This window comes from Gasterosteus aculeatus, chromosome 11, assembly GCF_964276395.1.
Source record: "Gasterosteus aculeatus chromosome 11, fGasAcu3.hap1.1, whole genome shotgun sequence".
Lineage (NCBI taxonomy): Eukaryota > Metazoa > Chordata > Actinopteri > Perciformes > Gasterosteidae > Gasterosteus > Gasterosteus aculeatus.
Window position 1 is genome coordinate 12,029,237 of NC_135699.1, and position 23,054 is coordinate 12,052,290.

General features: G+C 44.1%; 2 protein-coding genes and 1 non-coding gene across 6 annotated transcripts; 2 read left to right on the plus strand and 1 right to left on the minus strand.

The window, feature by feature from the left end:
* The first annotated feature begins 52 nt into the window (after positions 1 to 52).
* On the plus strand, positions 53 to 5,869 carry cdr2a (cerebellar degeneration-related protein 2a). 2 transcript variants are annotated; one of them, XM_040190994.2, is made up of 7 exons: positions 53 to 505; positions 1,754 to 1,866; positions 2,871 to 3,019; positions 3,126 to 3,302; positions 3,711 to 4,025; positions 4,115 to 4,388; positions 4,559 to 5,869. In XM_040190994.2, the coding sequence occupies exons 1-7, from the start codon at positions 427 to 429 to the stop codon at positions 4,820 to 4,822; spliced, it is 1,371 nt and encodes a 456-aa protein (XP_040046928.2). In that variant the 5' UTR covers positions 53 to 426; the 3' UTR covers positions 4,823 to 5,869. The 2 variants fall into 2 exon arrangements, with proteins under 2 accessions (XP_040046928.2, XP_040046929.2); XM_040190995.2 differs by having other exon boundaries at positions 60 to 505; positions 4,121 to 4,388.
* Positions 5,870 to 6,641: 772 nt separating this feature from the next.
* trnal-uag (transfer RNA leucine (anticodon UAG)) lies at positions 6,642 to 6,723 on the plus strand. Its single transcript has one exon. It is a non-coding gene; the product is annotated as a tRNA-Leu (tRNA).
* Positions 6,724 to 6,964: 241 nt separating this feature from the next.
* On the minus strand, positions 6,965 to 18,449 carry sdr42e2 (short chain dehydrogenase/reductase family 42E, member 2). 3 transcript variants are annotated; one of them, XM_040192071.2, is made up of 12 exons: positions 18,315 to 18,449; positions 13,031 to 13,442; positions 12,187 to 12,282; positions 11,786 to 11,843; positions 11,369 to 11,487; positions 10,766 to 10,841; positions 10,406 to 10,488; positions 9,939 to 10,076; positions 9,658 to 9,723; positions 9,431 to 9,494; positions 9,283 to 9,356; positions 6,965 to 7,648 (listed from the first exon to the last, which is right to left on the minus strand). In XM_040192071.2, exons 2-12 carry the CDS (start codon positions 13,433 to 13,435, stop codon positions 7,400 to 7,402), a joined length of 1,428 nt encoding a protein of 475 aa, XP_040048005.2. In that variant the 5' UTR covers positions 13,436 to 13,442; positions 18,315 to 18,449; the 3' UTR covers positions 6,965 to 7,399. The 3 variants fall into 3 exon arrangements, with proteins under 3 accessions (XP_040048005.2, XP_040048007.2, XP_040048006.2); XM_040192073.2 differs by lacking the exon at positions 18,315 to 18,449 and adding an exon at positions 15,944 to 16,067; XM_040192072.2 differs by lacking the exon at positions 18,315 to 18,449 and adding an exon at positions 13,956 to 14,070.
* Between the last annotated feature and the right edge of the window lie 4,605 nt (positions 18,450 to 23,054).

Sequence of the window (23,054 nt, forward strand, 5' to 3'; positions counted from 1 at the left end):
GGTCAGGAGAGTTCTTCAGTTCAATTTACTGCCTCGTGATTCGTCGACAAAAGTGTCTGTCGGAAGCAGGAAATGAGGACAACGGAACACAATTTAACGTTGGATATATTAAACTTTTAAGCTTTTCTTCAGAAGTTAACTTAGTATCGTATTATACTACTTTTTGACATTCAGTTACAAAAAAGATGTTTTAAAATAAAGCCCTTTTATCACGGTCATGTCCGCCACCTGCCGGATGCCGGAGTGTATTTGCCACGTTGCTGTGGAGACTTCAACCCAACGCCTCTCACACACCGGGAGGATGTGAGTTCACGTTCCTCCTCCACACTCGGCGGTGGACGGCGCGCAACTTCTGACTGCTTCTCTTAAAACACACACACACGCACCTGTGTGCCCGGGTCCAGAGACTCGCCCTGCGGCTGTAAAATGTTAACCGACGTTATTTTGGAGGAAGATTTTGACAAGAATGGAGAGGCGTGGTACGATCCTCGGGATCTCGAACACGGTAAGAGCTGATCGGCACCCTGAAGTCCGTGTGACCGGGTGGTTGTGGTGCGTTATTACTCCAGAGACCGCTGCATACACACGACAAATGAATGTAACTAAGTCACTGCGTTATCACACCAGCTGTGCTGCTCGTGTGATCGATAATAACTGGTATTGGGCTGTTGTGGTGGCTTGTAAGTTGATGAATATATATATATATATATATATATATATATATATATATTCATCACTGCACTGATTGATGTGACACAAGCTCTAATTGGCTCAGAGATGAAATGAGATTGACGTCGAGTGTCTACACTCGTAATACATAATCACGCTTAATCACACTGGTCATGGGTTGCAGGCGGAGGCCGAGGTGGCCTGCAGCTGTTCCTGTGTGAATTGTTTTCTGAAATACTTGCATCTCGTGTGTATCAATGCTGCTCATGAAGACATTCAGAAAATAGGAGTTAACAGAGGAATAAATATTTCATAATTTTATTGGAACATCTGAAAACGGCAAAAGAGTGTATTGCATAGCTTCTTAGCTGATTTCATCACTTTTTCTCTATTTTTTGCTTTTTTTTTTTTATAAAGTACGAGAGACATCAAGAAAAGAATAGTCAGATTTTTAGTTGGATGTCTTATTAACCACTATCATAAAACATTGAGTGTATAAGTAAATGACCACTTTAGCAGTCCGTCTAAGTTGTGGGGGGGGGGTATCCGTCCTGAAACCGAAGTAGTTTGTTCCACAGCGGGATGGCAGCAGGAAGGAGCGACTTCCTGTAGCATTTTACTGAAGAGCATCATAAAACTGTTTAACCGTAAGGTTTCTGCTATAGACTAAGAACTTTGGTGTTGTGCTCAAGGTGGTTCTTTGGTTGCCACGAGACATGTCTAAATAAAAATTAAAAAAATTCCCCGGGGCATACATACATTGCTTATTGCGTGAAGAATGTTTGGTTTCATTGCGTTGTTATTAAAGTAGTCAAGCATTAGACATGCTTCACTTCAGCTAAACCTGCTGGATAATAACCAGACGTTTAAGTGAATTTAAAGGGAGACAAAGAAGCATTCTCTGTGCATGAGACCTAGAGGTAGGTGTGTGTGTGTGTGTGTGTGTGTGTGTGTGTGTGTGTGTGTGTGTGTGTGTGCGTGTGTGCGTGTAACCATCTCCACCTCTCTTTCTATTCGTTGCCCGTGTTTGGGCATTGAACCCGCGTTGTGTCGCGTGTTTACATGTTTTGCTTTGTTTTGACAGATCTCCACTTGGCAGCGGAGCTCGGGAAAACCCTCCTGGACAGGAACCGTGAGCTGGAGCAGGCCCTGCAGCAGATGTACTCCACCAACCAGGAGCAGTTGCAGGAGATAGAGGTGATTAATGTTGTTATGGCTCCGGCGGCGGTAAAAACACTCCAATGGGTGATTCATTTAGGGAAGTCCACGTTGAGGGATCCGAAAAAACTTGACTTCGCTGTCATTCTGTTCCCTTTGAAAAAGGCTCGAGTAAAAGCTAATCCTGACCTACAGAGAGCCTTTCTTTATTTATATTTAATACAATATATATACACGGTACAACTTACTTCGTTATGTCATTCTACCTTAATACAGCAGAGCAAAGGATTTCAAATGTATCTGCGTGTTTTCAGGTAAAGCTCATCAATAAACACAATCGGGTGTTTTGTCTCAGGGCTGAGACATACTGAATGATCTATTTGAGTTTGAGCACATGGCAATAAGCCGGTTAACAAAGATAAGAGCCTTAATTTGTTTATGGCAGTTAGAGGGCCTGTCGCTTGAGGATGTATTGAGGTTGATATGCTAATCCCTGTACATTAGTTTGACCGTCTTCCTCACGTAGGATCCGCCGCTGGTCCTACCGACCGCACCAATAGCCGCCTCAAGGATGCAGTGCTGCTGCACCGAATAGATGGTTTCACTGATCTCTACCCCAAAAAAGTAATTTAGTTTAACACATAGCTATTGCAGAAATATCTTTATGTGTACATTCCTGTTTACCATCTGTATCGCTCGCAGACTAATGCTACAGTTCCCCGCAACAATATTTTGAATCCTTCTCAAGGCCCGTACGGCCAATCTTTGCTCTTGAAAGAAGCCTTTGTTTGTTTGGTAATAAATTATATCTGCATGCAATATAAAACCAATTGATGTGTATTGATGTGCCAGTTTTACAGAGGTTTTAAAATAAAATAGAATAAATGCCCAATTCAGTTCAGTTTCACGATCTTCAAATACATATTTTTAATCTCAAAGCCATAAAAATACTCATTCTGCAATTCTGTCCAATTTCGTTTTATCCCTAATTTCTTAATGAAATCAAGTCAAATAGTTGTCATTCCCGTCCCTTTATTCTCCAGCACCTGAACAAGCAAGTGGACCTGCTGCGTCAGATGAATGACCAGCACGCCAAAGTCTACGAGCAGCTCGACGAGGCCGCCCGGGATCTGGAGCAAGGCAACGTGAGGCTGGTGCAGGACAGCCGCCTGGCCCAGCAGAAGATCCACAGGTCCGTCCCCCATCGCGTCTTTTAAACGATATGCTACGTAATCAGATGCAGCGATGATTTGATTGATTGCGGAACCTCAGAGTCACATTCTTCTTTCCCCTGTCAGTCTAACAGAGACTGTTGAAGGGCTTCAGACCTACATGGAGGACCTGCAGACCCAGGTGGAGGAGCTGAAGACTGCCCAGGCAGAGCGAAACAAACGGGATCTGGCGGAGCAGCGACGCAGCCTGGGAGCGCAGAGTGTGTCCTGCCTCAAAGAGCTGTACGACTTGCACCATGACAGGTATTTCATGTGTGTGTGTGTGAGTCATTGCACACAATCCGGAGGACGCTGCTAATAGCAGAACGGCCAGAATGAGACAGACGGACTATTTTCAGAGAGGGAAAATGTGAGGTGGATCAAGACAATATTGTGATATAAAGTTAATAGTTTTGACAAACTAAATATTCAGCAGCTTTGGCGTGTTATACTCGCAGAAGTGTTCCTGGCTGGTCATTCAGAGCAAGGCCAGAACTTCACCTTCAGACATAATCCAAATATTTTCTTATTATTTACCAAAGTTGTGCTTAAATTGCCACATACGTCACATTCAATTTCCTTGATGGAGATCTGACACTTTATGATGAATAATCTCAGCACTTTTCACACATGGAGGACATGAAGTGTTCTCACTTCCGTGTCCCCGTTCAGGCGCCTAGGCCACGGCGGTCCGCGCGTGGAGGGACTCTGGTCGCTGCAGGGCTCTTTCTACGACCAGGACAAACGGCAAGACCCGGAGGAGGAGAACGCGGCCCTCCAGCGCTCCGTCCAGACCCTCCAGAGCCAGATAGCTGTGGAGCGGGGCCGCCGGGAGGCCGCAGAGCTGGAGAGAGACGCGACATCCAGGGAGAACAGCGGCCTGGAGCAGCGGCTGGTCTCGCTGGCCGGCTGCAGCGCTCGGAAGAAGGAGCTGGAGGCCGAAGTGGAGCAGCTGCGGCTTCTGTGGCGCGCCGAGTGTGCAAACAGGTAGGCCCCCGACTTATTAACGAACTACATTCACATTGTCAAATTGTCATAATGCTTGAGACTTGTGCCTCCCTCTCTTCTCTCGTCAGTATCAGAAGACCAGAGCGGCTGTTGCCTGATGAAGTATTCTTTGCCTCCGAAGACGGACCGAGGCAGGAGGAGAACGAGGAGACGGTAGAAAAGGAGGAGGAGCCGAGACAATTCATCCTGCAGAGGTGTAACAGTGACGGCGTTTTAAAAGGGGCGAGCGCGGACGAGATTCGCCGTGGTCACGAGCGGCTGTGTGTGCGGCGAGCCGAGGCGGTGAAACAGAGGGGCATTTCTCTGCTAAACGAGGTGGACGCACAGTACAGCGCACTGCAGGTGGCGTATTAATAGCATGTCCACTCCATTTTTTTTGCATGATAAATATTCAGGAAAAGTTAGAGGGTTTGTGTGAGTTTTTGTTACTAAAAACGGTTTCTGACAGGGTAATGTAGATGTTGCGGTTAAATAACATGCATGCACATCCCTAAAATAAGCCTGTTGTTTAGGTGAAATATGATGAGCTGCTGCGGCGGTGCCAGCAGACGGACGGGCCGAGCCATAGAGCCACGCCGGCATCTAACGGCTCCCCCGCAAGCAGCCGCAGCCGCCGGCGCCGGTCCTCCGCTGCACCCTCCGACCTGACGGTGGTCGTTGACGGCCAGCAGCCCGAGTACAAAGCGCTCTTCAAGGAGATTTTCAACTGCATCCAAAAGACCAGGGACGACCTCGGCGACAACAGAAGCCCAGTCGAGGGCAGTGGCTCTGCCTGATGGTTGCATTATTACTGCACTAGTTTGTCTGTCAGTGTTTTTTGATAAAGGGGGAACTTTGGGGGAGGGGAGGGAGGAGGTTTGCTTTGCAATAAGAAAATATCCAGAGGGTGCAGATGCAAAACCTTGGACAATTTGTAATCCGCTTACCTCCTGTCACTTTGATATATGTTTGCTTCTGTTAGTCAGCACTGAGTATTTTTTTCTTTCCGTCCTTATAAAAAAACATTGATAAACTGTTATAAAATATATTAGCTATTGCCGTGATTTCAAGGAATATAACTTTATACGGTTCATAAACAAATTTGCAAAAGATAATTACGACATAATGATTGTCTTGGGGGCCATTCTTAGGAAGAATAAGATATACAATCAGATCCTAAGCTAATAAAAAGTACAGTATTCTGTGTTCATGTAACGTTAACCCTGTGACCAGTTTATTATTTGGTTCTTGGGAAAGAAATGTACACACGGTGCATTGTTTGTGTGTTGATGTAAGATGAAGATATGTATGACATAATCAGGAATGTTTTAATAGGATGAAAAACTGTAATAACTAAAGACTCAGGATTTTACGATCATTAGCTTAGAAGCTAACGTGAATTGGTTGTATAAATCTCCAGAAAAGTATTGCATTACCTTACATTTCATTTAGCTGAGGATTTTATCCCAAGTGACTTACAGTAAGTGGACACTGGAATACAACAGCACTTTTTATGACTGAATCAAATTTGATATTTTTATTTATTTATTAGAGAAGAGGATATTAAATTATATTTATTTTCTTTATTGTTACATATGCAGAACAGCTGGGTGAGTGATACACTGGGCTGCATATTTTGTGGATGTAAATATTCTGTCTGCCGCAAGTTATAGAAAAACAATACAGTGGCAAAATACTAATATGTATGTATATTAACAATTTCCTGATGAAAACACCTTGCCCTCACCTTCCATGTGATGTAATGTTCTTTTAATGTCTGTGCTTAATTGACAGTGCTGATGTATGAAAATACAGCTAAATATAGTATGGCATGTGGCAAATCACTGTTTTGTAGCTGTGGAACTTTTTTTCTAAACATTTGAATTTTCACTGTGTCCAATTTCTAAAACAACTCTGGCAGGATCAGTACATCCACCATCCGCCAGCACACACTATGGTCCAGCAAACGATTAATGGGCCTTTGTCTCTGTCCATAATTAGGTTTTGCATTACTGAGATTTCCCCACCATGCTTTCAAATCCAATAAACCTCCAAACAAGGGGATTGCATACCAGCATGCCTTAATGGGACAGGTCTCAGCAAGGCCGTGCACGCAAGCAGACATCTTACAAAGGAATCTGCAAAGCAATCAGTACAAGATCTGGCACCAGAGGGACACATCTATTGTAGAAGTGAGGCTACAAGCGATTTTGGATTCACAATATTCCTAACCGTGACCCTGAAGGGTTCATAAAGGGCTCTTTGTGGCCCTCGCAGCCTCAAGCAGACTTCTCTTCACGAAGGACTGCAGTTAAGACTGAGCCCAAGTCTGTTTATTGTGTACATATAAGCAAATGTTAACCTTCAATTACTTAACGATTTGACAATTGGACAGAACTAACGTTAAACCCTCAGGGGGAGCAGGCCTGAAAGTATCTGAGTCCTTCAGGGGGGTCATTGGGATTTAGCCAATGAGACTATTTTAATTATGTTGACAGACAAAGATAATCAAATAACATTGAAGTGCTTTCGTTTGTTAGGCAAAATGTCCCTTTTTTTCCTCCTTTGCCTTTACTAAGGTCTAATATTTGTGTACGCACATCAGCGATGCATATTGGTAGCGTGGCCGAGTGGTCTAAGGCGCTGGATTTAGGCTCCAGTCATTTCGATGGCGTGGGTTCGAATCCCACCGCTGCCAGGTCTTCCTTTTTTTTTGTCTTGGTTACAAACAGTGGATGCGTAAAATTAGCCAACCGACACGTTTTTCTGTGACGTGATACGTCACATAAATACCGTAAACGTCACGTTGCTGCTGCATAGCGTTATGGATTTTCGGTCGTTACGCATCACTGGGAAAGTCGCTGGAAGGTGCAATGGTGCCCTCTTGTGGCGATGTATGAGCTAAGACAAGCTGGACTGGATTTTCAAGAAAAAAATACTTTTGCCTTCAGCAGAGGAAAGAGGAGGTTTATTGTAGGAATTAATTCTTACTGCTTTATTTCGTAAACTGTACAAAATGACTATGACTATTAAATATGAACTCTCAAGATATGTAAATCAAAACAAATATATATTATATAACCTGGAAACATGCTATAAATACAATCAATTTACATTTCAACATTTGGTTCACAAACAATTTAACCCGAATGGTAACCTACATAAATCAATAATATTCACACTATGCTTCTCAACAGGTAGTTTCATCATTTAGAATCAGACACATATACCAACATCAAAAAGATGGGAGAAATGATTACATGACGTTTATGTAGGGGATTTTCATTTCATTTGGATTTCTAAACATGTGGCGAAAACTTAATTGCCTGACTATCTTGAGACATTTTATGGCCCTTGCTGTCCATTAAATGTCCTCAGTTTGAAGTGACCATGCAGGACAGCATCAGCATCAGCAGGCTGAGGCCTAGCAGCATCACGGCGAGGAGGTGCCGGGGCAGCTGGGAGGTCCAGGACATGCTGAACAGAACCGATCTGGAGCGGGGCCGTCTGGACTTCAGGTATTGCTCAACGGAGTCCAGGAGGCTGTAGGGCTTCGGGCAGTAACCCAGCTCTCGCCGGGCCTTGTCAATCTTGAAGGTGTGGCTCACAGCAATGCTCCTCACCTGCAGGGGAAGACGTTTGTGTAAAACGAACTAATGTGTCATCAATACCAAAAATGTCCAACGCTGCCGAGGAGAAGTCCAGGTGAAAATACTTGGTAGAATTTTGCACAGTCAAGTTAATGGTTCACATTAACCTCAATTTGGCCTCAACTTGGTTTTACATTCTGATAGCATGGGACTGATGGAGGCCTCTGGTTACTGCGTCTTCTTACCCCTCGGGGGGGTAAGGTGTCTGCGTCGTGTGAGGTGACACAAGACTTCAGGCAGACGTCAGTGAGACAATAGGAGTTTCCAAGAAGATGTTTCCCGTTTTTTCCATCCTGCCAGGGAGTTTTTTTTTCACACATGTCGTAAAAGCGGTTGGTGGTACACACATTCAACCTCCGTCATTCGACAGAAATCTTTAAAAAACGGTAAGATTTAGTTTGAAACAAAGCTGAATCATTTCCTAAATCAGCTGCACGTTGTAACATTTAGCACACATGACTTAAACAGGTTGAGTGGTGCATTTGCTGGGGCATATTTTGGGAATAAAGATGGCAATGCGTGATATGGTGGTCATGTTACACGTCTCCTAGTGCCACAATGTGGCTCATTGATGCTGACTGTTTGTTGTTTTTGTTCTTTTCATTGGATTTGTTGGTGACAGACCAGATTCACCTGATTCATCCATTAAACCTAAAGGCCAGTTGACTGCTGAACCTCGACGCAGGCCTTCGTGGTTCAATTGTAGTTGATTTGACATTTGAACCGGGACATTTATGGTGGAAAAAACACCTCGCACACACAACCTGAGAGCTGGGAGGATCATTTGAGCCCAGGAGAGAGGCCGGCGGACGCCGCGCACCATAGCAACCGCCACTGTCCGGAGGTCACTTCCTGCAGACTGCATCTTAAACTTCCTCTTCTGACTCTCGGCGGCTTTATGTTTTATTCACAGGACAATCATCGATTCACCGGAGCCGGCAGCGGTCTGGCCGAACGAGCTCCAGGTGCAGGCCCACGGGGCTCGGCTTTGGTTTCTGTCTCATCACACATTCATGAGCAGGAGGCTCCTTAAGATGCATCGTGAAGGTGTCCCCTGGTAGGATTACAGCAAACATCCCTCATCCTGATACATCCGAATTATTGTGTATTTCACTGCAGTACAGACCAGCGGATACTACGGAAATATTTTCTAGTGAATCTGTAAAGATCGGAACTTTGTTATTTGCCAATATTGGAATTCAAAATTCACTGTGTTTTTTCATAATTTATGCAGCAGAGATAACATCAGACGGGGGAGGGAGGGGCAGGTGCAAGGGGGCCCCGATAGGAAAATACTCGCCCTAATGAAGTCTGTCGTCAGTGCTACAGGCGAGACAAGAATAACACAATGATGAGGCGAGTAATGCATCTCAAAAGAGGCTGCCAGCTGCGGGTCGGAAATACGACGCCAAAGTGGAAGCGCCTTGAACATCTAAGAGAAAATGACTTGATTTCATTCACTAATTTAAAGTTTTCTCCAATAGAACATAACGTTCACCCACAGTTCCAAAGTGTTCAACACTCTACTACTCACTTATTTCATTCAGAATAGAGTTCAGTGAAGTCTGAGAGAAAAGAAATGCTTTAAAAGAGGTGGAGGCCATTACCTCACTTCTGGTAAAGAGCAGGGGCACTCCTATCACAGGTCTCAGAACTACATGCAAATACTCCACCAGGATGGCTGAAAATAACAGCAGACAGTTAGTGCAACAACATGCCGAATTGTGCTGTAGTGGTTTTCAGAGAATGAGCTACCTGCTGAGTAGACGAGCGAAACAGGCAGGTTCATCAACGGTCTGCTGTGGCCGAGCGTTTCAAACTGCAACGATCACATGAAACACACACAGTTCACATCCACACCGTTTCTAATTGTCCTACGCAGTATTTTGCACTCAGCCTCAAGTCCACTCATTCTGATTTGTGGATGCTCAGTAATTAAATAACAATTGAATATGTACAACCCACGTTATCAATTGACTCACCAAAGGTGTCAACCACTCAAACAGATTGACCGAAACGCCGTCATTGATGAAATAGGCCTGTCCACTCTGCAGAAGAACCAAAGACAATGAGATCACGGGTCATTATCTTTATGTAAATGGATTTATTCATCCATTATTTGTAACAGCTTATCCTTTGCGGGGTCGGGGGGGGGCTGGAGCCAAAACCAGCTCTCTGTCCCTGGGGACTGATTATGTTCAAACACAACCAGTAATCATGTTACGTCTGTCTGTCTGTCCGTTGTCAGTTGGCCGTGACTCACAGCGACACAGCTCCTCTGCAGAGCCAGCGCCTCGGCTGCCAGCGCGTGGGCCTGCACCAGGTTGTCTACGTGCACCCAGTTCATCCTGGCCTGGGGGTCCCCGAACCTGAAACTGAACAACCGGCGCTCCACGTTCACCTGGGTGAGAGACGGAGACAGAGAGAGAAATGAGGTATTTGAGGCGAGAGTGAGGAATGAAGAGCACGACTTAGACACAGACTGTCGAAGCCACTCGGCCGTCACCAAACCCAGAACCTGAACTCCGCGCTGCCCTTCAGGGGAGCGTATACTGCCGCCTCTGTAACTGGACGCCCCGGAGAGCTCCATTAATAATGTAAACTCTTCAGGCAGAAACACGCATTCTGCCGGCGAGGCTTCGCGTGCTGCAGGACCTCCAGCGCCAACACGGCAAGAAATGAATCTTTAACACGCGACGACGTGTTTCATAAAAGTCGTCGGCCTCTCACCATCACTCTGTGGAGGTGTCTCCTCTCCTCTGGTCCGTAGATGCCACAGGGCCGCAGGATGCAGGTCCGAAGCAGACCCCCACCTTCACGTGAGAGGAGTTAAACCTCAACGTTTTTCTTATACAAGTCAATGTCCTGCATACAAACCCCTACTTGAGTGGAAGTGAAGGCATGTCAAACACCAAGTTAAGGTTTTTTAAAATGCATTGGCAATGCTTTCCTTGTTGCTGTATTGAATAATTGCAGGTATTTTGTGATGGATAACTTTACAGACATCTAAAAAAGCAAACTTTTTACACAGAAAACCAAAAGCTAATGTTCCAAACCACCGGGGACAAAAAGTTCTTGGTCATTTCGCACCTTTCAGGAAGCATCCGTTGGCAGAGAGGACCATCTGCTCCGCAATCGCTTTAGTTCTGGAGTAGTGGTCGATGTGCTGCAACAGAAATACGTTGAATGTGTTAAAAAAAGAGTTTTAGACAATGAACACTGTGTTTTTTTGTTGCACTCTTTATTCTAAGTTTAAGTGATTCACTAGTTTATTTATGAGAATTTATGGTAAACATTTAAAGGTTGATATGGAAAAAGCAGGCACAATAGTGCAATATAAAAAGTCAGGTTCATGCATTCAAAAGTTAAAGTTGTGAAAGTACAGCATAAGAATGTACTCTGTAATTATCTCAAATTATTCAGAATAGTACACATTATATCATTGGATGACATAATGATGCATTCCTATTCATATTCTTTAATATAATTCCATTAATGTGCTAGCTGGAAAAGGTGTGTATGATGAATGAATGATACCATAATTTTTTTTTTTATTATCTTTTGTATCAATATTCACATCAATGTTTTGGGTAGCATAAAATACGTGTGCCGGTACGTGAACATTGCGTCACATCTGTGCAGCAGTCAGTTTGATACAGTTTCTGTTGTTTTTTTAAATCCTTTTTCACTCACTGTGTTGGGGGGCACAAACGGCACTGAGGCCTCATCTCCCTCCACAATTGGTTTCCCGGCAAACACCACATTGATTGTACTGGTGTACACCAGCCTGGGGATGCCTCTCTCCTTACACACTGAAAGGAAGCAGATTCCTTAACCTTAAACACGAGTATCTGCTTCAAAGACTACGCGGATGTTATGTGGACGTTTCCAGGTGAATTATACACGTCTGGTCTGCACCGATAATGTCAAATTAAATTTGGCTAAAGGAGACATGAATGGCATAAACCAATTACACATTTCTCCCTACTCCAACATTTACTTCAATGAAAGTCTTGTATTACGTGTAAGTCGTTGTTATGTTTCCAGTTGTGTGCATTAGATGTATCCATGGCAGTGTGTGTTGGTGAATGGGATCATTCTTATCATCACCTTTTATGACGTTATTTGTCCCTCCGACGTTGATCGACTCCACCTGCTCCTTCCTCAGCTGGCAGACAAAGAGAACAATATATTTATATTCTGTGTGGTCCGCTTTCGTGACGTAACATGTTTATGTACTTGTCAGTTGGGGAGGAAGAATCTAAGCTCAAAGATGTAGCACATTTGGGGTTGAGGAGCAAGGAAACAAGTGAGAACTCGGATCTCTGCTTGAGGCATGCGGCCCGATGCTACATCCAATGTGTCTGGCTTTTCATTTCTGAGCGAAAGGTACAAGGAATTCAAATTGTTATTATTTATTTTTTTGCCCCTGAAGAAAAATGAATAAAGTGCAGTGTTTGCATCTCTGACTGAGTCAAAAGGAGAAGCCTGAGAAGAGATGAAGACGTCACCTGTTCTGGTCCGGACATGCCATAAGACGCTGTGTGGAATACGCAGTCGACCCCTTCACACACCTTGTAGAGGGAGGCATAGTCCCGGATGTCCCTCTGCAAGAAAGCAATTGATCAATGCCCGCTTTGTGGACACTTATCTTAATTACATCTACTGTTTTGTCAACCCTTTTTTGTGCTATCAGCACAAGCCCATTCAGCGCGTGAATTAACTCGATTTTGATTTTAAAAAAGGGCATCGTATAAAAAGCACTTGCCACAAAAAGGCCAGTTGTAATTAAGGGAAGTGTGCTGTGAGGCCTGCAGGTGAAACCTGAGTCACGTCTCCCTTTCTGCTCCGGTCAGCAGCTGCTGCTCTGTGTTTGCTTCCTGCCGGCCGGCCCATGAGGCGAACTGACACTGACTAATGCTGACTAACACTGACTGAGTCCATTTTGTCAAGTGGGAGCGTTATAAGAAAAAAACCCATTGTGGATCTTTTATTGTTTAAGCAGGAAAGCACATTATTTACTGCGAGACGCCACACCGACTTTGAACGAATTTATAGTTGGTTCTGTGTATTTACACGGGTTATTTCATTAAATGTCTTATAATGTGTTCCAAGTTTTCAAGTCTCATACTCAGCGATCAAACCTTTTGGCATCTTTTAGACCGTGTGAGGTCTTATTAATGACCACGCACAGGCCTTAAATGTCTCAAATTTTAAAGAGAGAGCAGTGAACAATATTGTTTTGGGAATAGACAGCAAATAACAAAGCTGAAGAACGAAATGCTGTGCAATCAAAAATGTTAAAATCAGAGCAATATGGAAGAAATAAGCAGGTCCTTCTTCCCCATCTCATACCTGATAGAAGACGGCTCCATCAGGCGTCTCACAGGGCAGCTTGTTCATGTCCAGGAGGACCACTGACATCCCCTGGCTGGCCAGCTCTCTCCCCAGCCTGAACCCAAAGTATCCCCCTCCACCCGTCACCACCACCTTGCCTGTGGAGACGCCCGGGGTCAGTGCCGCCTCCTCTCCCGGTCTGGACGCCGCACACTCCGGGTTGCTTACCCTGTGGCTGGGGGCCACCGTCGGGCAGGAGGCGACGGCCGGGGCGGGCTGGCTGACCCACGGCTGGTGGGGGGGGTTGCGTACGTGGGCTCCACTGGCCTGCAGGCGACAAAGGGGGACACCTTGGCAGGGAAGCTGCTTCATCTGGCAGAGGGACCCTCCGCGCTCCCTCATGTTGGGGCCACACAGCTCCATGAGTGTCCTGCCGGGTGGAGGAGGGAAAGTAGCGTTTTAACTCCGTGAACGTTTTACCTGTAACGCCTCCGGGCCACATTCGGGGTTGTTAGTCGGGTTTTCCGTGGATTTAACGAATGGCATCAGTTGGTGATGACTGAATGGTAAGATTAGGAAAACTGTAGAAACCGTTGAAGTGGAAATAATAACAGAATTCCATGTAAATAAATATCAGTAGTTTACAGTTGTTAAAACCCACAATTGACTCAATTAATGTCATAATAATATTTAAACAGAGATGCCATGACATTTTCAATAAGAAAGCCAAGAATGTCGTTTTTTTTCACTCCATTGTGCATTTAGAAAAGAGAAACCCTACAAATCCTGGAACTTCTGAACTGTCAATGTCACATCAAGCAAAAATTCAGTCAGCTGATGTAACATTCAGCATGCAAAGTGATGAATAAACCACACGTGGATCAAATGTCCAGAACGTGTACTTTTAAAACTTTGCAAATACTACTAACATGGATTAACATACCTTAATATTTCTTTCGACCTCTCACATCCATTCGTGTTGGGGTGGACTCATGAAACCTCCCGGGTTGTACCTTCCCTTCCCTCTCGGGGTACCTGCTTTTGTTTCTCGCCTCTCAACCACCTGCCCCTTTGCCTATATGGACTCTCCTTACCGTAATGTCTGGACGCAACGGGCAGCCCGGCTGCAGGGAGGATCACGTTTCCACGAGCCTCAAGACGCCCATTGATTTTAGTGCCAAACTTGTTAGATGAATTCAAAGAACTGGATTGTCGCAATGACAAATTGTACCCCGCTTTTCTAACAATTAGATTGTTACGCTAAATCAATTGATGCCACACAAACAGCTTCAAATAGTCTGATATAAAACAACATGGACAAATGATCCATTTGCTCTTCCATGGACAGATGAGACACCAGGCCCTTGGACCCGGGTCCCTCACCCCTCCTGCGTGGGAGTAACGCAGCCAGACATCCTTCTGTGTGACTCTCCATATCCGAAAAGAAATCATTCATAGCTCCTCTATCCTCACAATACCATCGCATCTGATGAGAAGGTCTCTTCTTCCATGTATATCGTGGAAGAAAATAAAAGATCATTAATGAAAGCTGTCTATAACAAATGTACAGTATCGAGTCAGGGAGATATCAGCAGTCTCTTCCTGATCACAGTGTGAGGCCAGAAATAGACTCTTCATGTTTTATTTAGCAGACAGACTACCAAACCCCAGCTGACAGATAAAAGCACTGAATTAAATTAAAGAGGGGGAAAAAAAATCTTGTGCAGCTGTAAAATGACTGTAGCAATTTCGAGGGAAAATGCAATAATAAAAGGCTGAATTGTAGGGTTTTTCTAAACAGAAGGTACATGAGTGTGTTGATTTAGTTCCAAGCTCATATTACATTTAGGCCCATTTGGGTTAAGTGGCCGCTCTAGCACTGCTCTCTCCATAAATATAATGTACCTGCATTTTACTATCAGATCCTGTTCCACTAACGGTGGAAACACACTCACACACACACCATGAAAACAAAGCACAAAGAACCCCAACAAAGTAGGAGTTGTTGGGGGGGAATTGATGAGCCTGGTAGGGTGAGGCTCTCCGGAATGTGACCTTGTATGTGAGCCTGTGACCTACGGCCGTCCAGGGTGAGATAAGACACAGATGGAACCTGACTGACCTTTCAAATGTTGTTGATTGACTAGGTCCCATTAAGGGAGGTCAACCCTACGTTGTCTGGTACTTTTCCAAACACCCCTCTTTCAGGGGGGGGCTCTCGAGTGCTAAGGCAGCACAAACCTCCCTGAAGTGTATAAAACCTCCTGTTCTCCTTTTCAACTTGATCAGATCTTCCTGCTCCTTTGGGGGGAAGGAACAATCTGCCCCTTTCCAGCTGAATTGTAGTCATTTGACTTCTGTCTGTACTTATGGCTTGTGGGGATGATTTCTGTATTCTTTAGCATTTTTCTATATTCTAGTTAGTAATAAATATTTAATCTCAAAGAAAGCTGAAGATACTTTTGATTTCTCACAAGGGATAAATCCACAAATTTCCACCACAGGAATCTTCCGTTTAAATGTTTTTTGTCTCAACTATAAGTGCACCTTTATGTGCACACTTGATCATTGTGTAATAGACTTCTATCTATTTAAACTTGATTTGATCTTGAATATGCCACCAGACAGACGCCTCTCTCCCCCCAACTAACCCCATAACACATGGTGAGATTATCACTTTGATATTGTAGCAGGGGTTCAGTCGAGGGGGTCAAGAGATAAATCTCAGGGTTTGTGAAATTAAAAACAAACACGACCAGGAAGCAGAAGGCTAGAACATAATATTCTATCTGAAAAATATTTCTCAGACTTCTCGAATATTTTGTATTTATTTATGACAATAATTGGTTAATCTATAGTACATTAAAATAAACAAGTCTTAGCTATTATTCCCTGCGAGTGATTTAAAACACCAATCTAATCCGTCCTCACCCTCTGCTGCTTATTTGTTATTTCCTCTACTCGGTGCGATGAAGGGATTCAGATACTCTCTCATTAAATGCCGCAAAGGACACCCATGCATCCTCGTCTGCGGGGAGCCACCACCTCGTCTGACCCCACCCGTCTGGCCTGCTGCAGCGTGGAAGAGGATGGAGGGCCGCGGTAGCACGGAAGACCCTCCCTCTACACCCCCACCCTCACCTCCGCCTCTCCCGATGTGAACATCGCCTTGAGGACGGCGAGGAGGATGGATCGCTGTGATTAGACGCCAGTTCCCCGTGAGTGTGTGGAGAGCTGCCGCTGCCGTGATCAGAGGAGAGGTGCGTAAGACAGAGAATCCGAGGGTCCTTCTACTGAATGTGAGAAGATGAATTGGCAAAGAGCTAACGACCATCATAAAAACAGTTTGAATGTTTAATTTTCTTAACTAATCGGTGGTTCTTGTTATTTTGCATGCAAACACAAGGAAGGATATTACCAAAGGCCTTGTGCCAGCTCTGTGACTGAAACAGGATTTAGGTATTTATGGAATCTAGAGCAACAGAAACACCCAGCAGGTCTGAGCAATGGACAACAGGGGGCAACAGACAACCGTATATAAAACATGGAGGTCAAAGAGGGGTTTTTTCTCTCTCATTCAATCCCAGGGAGCTGGTCTAGAATCAGCGTAGCGTGATGAGTTTGGAAATGTGACGCTTGATCAGCGTCACGCTCCTGGTCACCTTCAGGCCTCTTGTGGAACAGAGGTTTTTCATACGCTGATTCTGGAAGTATCCAAACCAAACAGATAGATCAGAAGGTCATGATGTTCTCTCATAAATCAATGTACCGAAGGCTGGTGATGACTTATTTAACCGTACTACAGCTACAGTACGTATTTAACCGTACTACAGCGTATTACATGCTTGAAAGAGTTTTCAAGCATGTAAGTGAATTTACAAAAGAAATAACAAAATAAATAGAGAAAAGATAATAAAGACAAAATGTGCTTTTGGGAAAACAGTAAAATGCTGAATCTTACAAATGTTGTTAAATTTTACAAAATACCACTACACATAACGAATAAATAATCTAACCCTCAGTTAGCTGTCGCAGGAAATGAAAAATACGACATAATCAAGTTAAGTGCCGTTAAACTAGTCATGTTACAAATGGAGTTGTTACCCAACATCCCTGCTTTTAATATCCTTCAGTGAACATTATTCCAAAATAGATTTGACGTTGGCAGGTCTATTTTTTTGTAGAAATTAGTAGGTGGATTAGTCATCTCATTTCATGGTAATTTTAAGAAACGGAAGCTCTGAGGTCACACTGTTGAAAAAAAGGCACTGCGAGGCTTTTAAGCTAAATCAATTAGTTTAACTTTGTGCATAACATCCCCCTAACTCCTTGTGTGATAAAGTGGGACACAGAGAGAAATGAAGCTGCACGCCGAGAAGAGGATGAGAGGAAAGGCATTGGATGAATATTTATGGTTAAGAAGCTGAACTCAGGTGAAGAAGGTGCAATGTGGAGCTTATTCACCATTTCCCAATTTAGCATGTTAGCAACGTTTACTGATGACGGCTGACACTGATGGGAATGACATTATTTTAGCAGATATTTGATCCAAACCAAAATATAGGCCAAATTAATATTTGGAACTGATGACTGGTTAAACCAAAAGTTCATCATGAGGGGCGCACAAAGGCAACACATCCAATGGTAATTAAAAAAAACACGAATGTGATATATGAAGTGATAGAAACTGTGCTCTTTGACTGTTTAAACAGACACACAAATCAAGCAAAGCACTAAAGAGGCACACGAGATAAGTTTAAAAAGGTGGTAGATGAAAAGGTGCTTTGATTTGCAGTACAAATGTCGGCAGCAGCTCTTGTTTTTTTCTAAAAGAGGAAGTCATTGAGGGCTATGGTGTGATTCATTGATACAATATCACCGATTCACTGATAAAGGTTAATTATGTACTTTAAAAGTGTTCTGGTTTCTTACTGACCGATGAAACGTAATAAATATAAAGAGCATATGTGCAGGAGACAGAAGAGAAAGTGTTCCTTGGTGACCTTCAGTCAACCTAAAACACAGCAGAGGAAATTACCGTCATTCTTCAGCCAAAGTCCTGGCCGGGGGGGAGACAGGGAGCCAGCCAGAAATAATGACACTCTTTTTTCAAAATACTCTGATCGCATTCTTAGTAAAAGTAGAAAACTGAAGTTGCATTAAAATGAGAGTTGATCTCATTTGAGTTTGATCTGAGATTGACTCAAAAAAAACTCAATAAATACAGTACATTTGGCTACAGTTCCCGTATGAGGTGGTTATTTTACATCAAGAATAAAATATTATTATTTTGTCCGTTTACCTTTACTAATCCCCAGCTAATTCCTCAGAGGACCGGATTGGAAACGTGGGACAAAGATGACGGCGGCTCCGCTGCTTCAAGGGCAAGATGGCAACAAAGATCTCCTCCTTTGTCAATTCCTTAGCGCAGCTTCTTTGTGGCTGTCGGCGGGATGTGTTACTGTAGTACTTTGCTTTCTTAAACCCGAATAAATGTTTTGCAAAAAAGAATAGAGAAGGCTGAACAGCAGCACAGATATCATCGCAGCAGAATCGGAGTACCGGCCTTTACCCTCAGCCCTCTCTTATTTGGTTCAGAGACATCCGAGTAATCAATATTTGGCGGTTACTATTCCACCGCTTCAGAGCCAAATCAGCCTCATCGGGAACTGAAGGCTCAAAGCAAAGAACTTGTTCTTTGAGGGGCAAAACGTGAACCCTGCATTGTGTAATTAACAAGTGATGAGGACTGAATGTGCCCATGTATCATCATTGCAGCGAGAGACAAGGAGAGGACAGGAAGATAACAGTGCCCTCTTTTTATTATCGCAATGACTGCAACGTCCTTCAGTCGCCCCCCCCCCCCCCCCCCCCGGCGGAGGCCGTCAGTGTGGCTCTGGTCTCCCTCCGACATCTAACACACACACATACGGGGAAACAACGACGGTCTTGTGAGTTGGGCTTGAGATGCTGGGTGCCTTTGTCACTCTGACATGCATTGATATCAGTGCCACATTAAGAAAAAGATCGTTCAGTGCTTTCGCTGCTACTCAGGTTTTATGCTAAGCTAAGCTATTCGCCGCCCGGCTGCAGCTTTGTACTTATGTGGGGTTGTATAAGATATTCGTCCATAGTCTGTGCAGCAGACAGGAGGGCCAGCAAGGGGCCTGACAGCAAAGGGCTGACCTTAAAAAGAAAATCAACATCCCAAAGTAAAGACCAGGTAAGATGCACGCGCTTCTTACAGTAACCTACAATCGATGGCACGTCCCTTGTTTATTTGTCCTTTGCTGCCAAGACACGACCACAGGAAGCAGGATAATATAAAAGTTATTTCCAGCTTTTTGAGTCTTCAGGGCCTCAGCAGGCCACCTATAGGCTTCTCTCTCGGGCCTCAAAGAGGTTAGACTCCTCCCCCAAGGACTCCTCCTGTACAGTTTATTCATGTCTACCTAGACAATACAAGATGTCTATATAATACATGGATATTATTTCATTGGAACTGAACTGACATGCAATGTTTGCAAAGCTCACCATCTTGAAATGCAGCGCAACGTTCAGGCGATACAGAAGGCCACATTATCGAACATGCAATTCCTTGCCAGTTACAGGCTGTACTCACATGTACCCACTCGTTCCCTAATGGCAGATCCGCAAGAACACAAGAGGCAGCTCAAAATGGACAAAAATGGACATGACAAAATGGACATGACACTCTTGTGAAAACAAGCGGCGGGGCCCAGCACAAACAAACAGCGGTCAGCCTGCTCGGCCTGTGGGCCGTGAGACTGCGGAGCCTGCAGCCTCGCCGCCGTCTCCTCCGTCTCCTCCGTCTCCTCCATCTGCTGCAGTTGCAGCAACATACCGAACGCGTCCACGTCCTCGGGGAGCTCCGGGCTGAAGTGACCGGGCGGCTCGTCAAGGTTCCCACGGGGTCGTCTTGTGAATAATGTACACTTTCACCGGGGCAAAACGATTTGAAGTGATCTAATATCAGCAGTATAATCTGGGGCACGATGGCTGACAGGGGCGATTTCTGTGATTGCACTCAAGTGGGTAAACTGCTTTACAGGAAGTAGGATGAGGAGGATTTATATGGGTCATCTTCCAGGAGATCGAAGGTTTGGAGAGCAAACTCTCTGGCGCACACACGTTTAAGCATGGCAGCAGAGGTCGCAGACAAAATATGTTAAATATGTAATACATGTCGTAACCACGTCAAAGTATTAAATTGTATATGAATTGTAAAATCTGACTCATGTACAGCATCATATGTTAGTTAAAGCTACCGTCGCTGATATAATATCATACGCTAGGATTATTTTTCATGTTTTCCTGGAACAGCCACGAACTCAGAAAAGTACATAACAGTTTGACAGGTTCAGCATGCTAGATGGAGGAAGAACAACTGTAATTTGAAATGCTTAAAAGCCTAAAGATCAACGGGTTACTTGCAATCAGCGAGATATGTTCATAAACTGACTTAGTGTACTTTGACATTGCACTTATTCATCATCTAGGAAACATAAATAACTGATCATTTCCTCACCAGATGCTTCAAAAAATGAAATCAAAGCAGCCGGAGTAGATTTTATTTGTTTGTTTAAAATATGTGTTATATATGTAGAGACTTCATTTCTGTCATCATTTCAGAAAATGACCATGAATATTAATTTTAGCATTAGAAGACAATTAAAAACATTTTACATAGGAAATAATAAAACCAGCTCATACTTTGTTAAAATTAAGATGTTTAGTTTCAATTGTAATTCAATTTGATTAAAATAACTAGTATTCTTCCCTGATGACCACGCACACACACGCACACACACACTGCGTCTGTGTGACGGATGCTGACGAGCTGCAGACAGACATCCGTCTGGGAGGAAGCAGCGGTTTGCGAGCTCTGCTGGGCATCTTTCTCCCACCTGCTGACCGGTCGATGCCGAAAGCAGCTAAAGTTAACAGCAGCAACGAATGTTTCACACCCACTGTCTTTGAATACACCCCAATTTTCACTGCTGCGTAGATATTCTTCCCAGCACATGTGCAGTATATGTGTCTGCAAAAGCTTTGTCCGATAAAACCGGGGGATTAAAAAGAGAGCGTCTGAAATCGATGTATTAAAAATGATACAACATAGTGACAACTTCAACCAGGAAATCTAGACTAACATCTATTAAAACACTATATTTTATAGTTTATATTTTCATCACTGCGTGTCATTGTATGTATCCTGTATCACCTTTTAAAAGTCCTCCATCAACTTAAGTGCATTTTGTTTATCAACGCATTTCAGGGAGGTTTGAACTCTCGGGACATTTTTAGTAAAAGAGTCTGGTGCCTCGTGAAATGGTCTAGGACGCTGACAGTTGTTGCGCGACATACATGGATAGATAGATTGATAGATTGATGGATAGCTGGATTGATTGATTGATTGATTGATTGACAGATAGACGGATAGACTGATTACATCGGCAGAAGGCTGGAGCGGCTCCTCACAAGAACAGATGGCGGCCATATTTCCATCTAAGCGCGATTGGCAGCGCGTTGACACAATAATCTATTCTAGCAGGCCGGATTTCACACTGTAAACCGTGAACACAACCTTCATGAAAGGAGCACTGCGTGCACCACTTTCTTTACCAAATATAGGGATGTGTGCCGATTTAACGTTTCTGCTTAGAATTTCCTCACCGCTCCTTCCGCCCTCTCAATCTACGTCACGTTATTTATTAGATCAGATTGATATTGTCCGTCTTAGATGCTTGATAACAGTGATAATGGGGAGGCACAAAACCAGTATTTGTCTCTTCAGTGAGGCAACGATTCTCTTGTTTTGTCTCTGTGAATGTGAAAACAATGTGCTGCTCATCCTTTGCTCCACATTAGGTGATCAGCAGATGGCAGACTGGTGTTAAGTGACAGACGTTTCCACTTGATTAGAAAGCGAGCATTGCTTGATGATGTCTCATTAAACAAATTGGCCTCCCGGCAGTAACGTGTAACATTTGCACAGCTCTTAGAACCGTGTTGTGATAATTCTTCATTATGCACTGCAGTTCGAAGGACCCCAATTAAACTCAATTGAGGTCAACTTATTTGTCCAGTTACAAGTAAATTGCTGCAACACTCAATTAAATGAATTATCAGAAAAAGCATATTGCCGTTGAAGTTTGGGGAGCACACAGTCCGATCCATAACGGACTATTTTGGACCATCTCACCTCCATCTGGTCCTGGAGAGAACTGTTCTGGGATCTGTCAGATTTCATCATTTCTCCAATAACTCCCTATTAAGCATCTGCCGCCCATCCGGGAGGAGGGAGGAAGGTGGGGATGGGGGGTGGGGGGGGGGGGGGGGCGACCAAATCGAGTGTAGCGGTCTCATCATTGAGGCCTCCTTTACACGGTGACTTGTTGTGATACTGGACGCACAGACAGCGATGGGGGAGGAAATACAAAATGGATGCGGGATAAAAGCAAACCAGGCAAATACAGCAGGAGCATCAAGTAGAACTAATGATACATGCAGCATGCAGGTTGCTTATGTTCCGTTTGGATGACTGGGCAGCGATGGGAAGCTTTTTGTCATTTGACAGTGACTGTGTGTAGCCTGTACCTCTTAGTATTAAAATAAAGAGAATACTAACTGTGCATCTCTTTCCATCGGTTTTGGATTGAAGATTTTAACGTGCAGACAAATTCAGATAAAAATGAAAAATTATTTAAATAAAAAAAAACAATAAAAGAAACATTTCTTGGCGTGAATTTTGATTATTCATGGGGGGCATTTTTTTCTGTAGTTCTGCAGGTTTCCTCCGAGAGCGACACGCTCTTTGCACTGATGTGATCAGCCGAGCCGAAGTCCTGTGACCTTCTGAAACGCTAAATGGAAACACTGCTCGCGGTCGTCTCATCACTGAGAGGCCGACGGAGTCGTGAGAGGAGCCGCCTGGTCGCATCTTCAGCTTTGACAGCTGGGAAATGACAACGAACCAAACCGACTGAACGAGAGAGAAACGGAGCTGCGATGGCAGCCA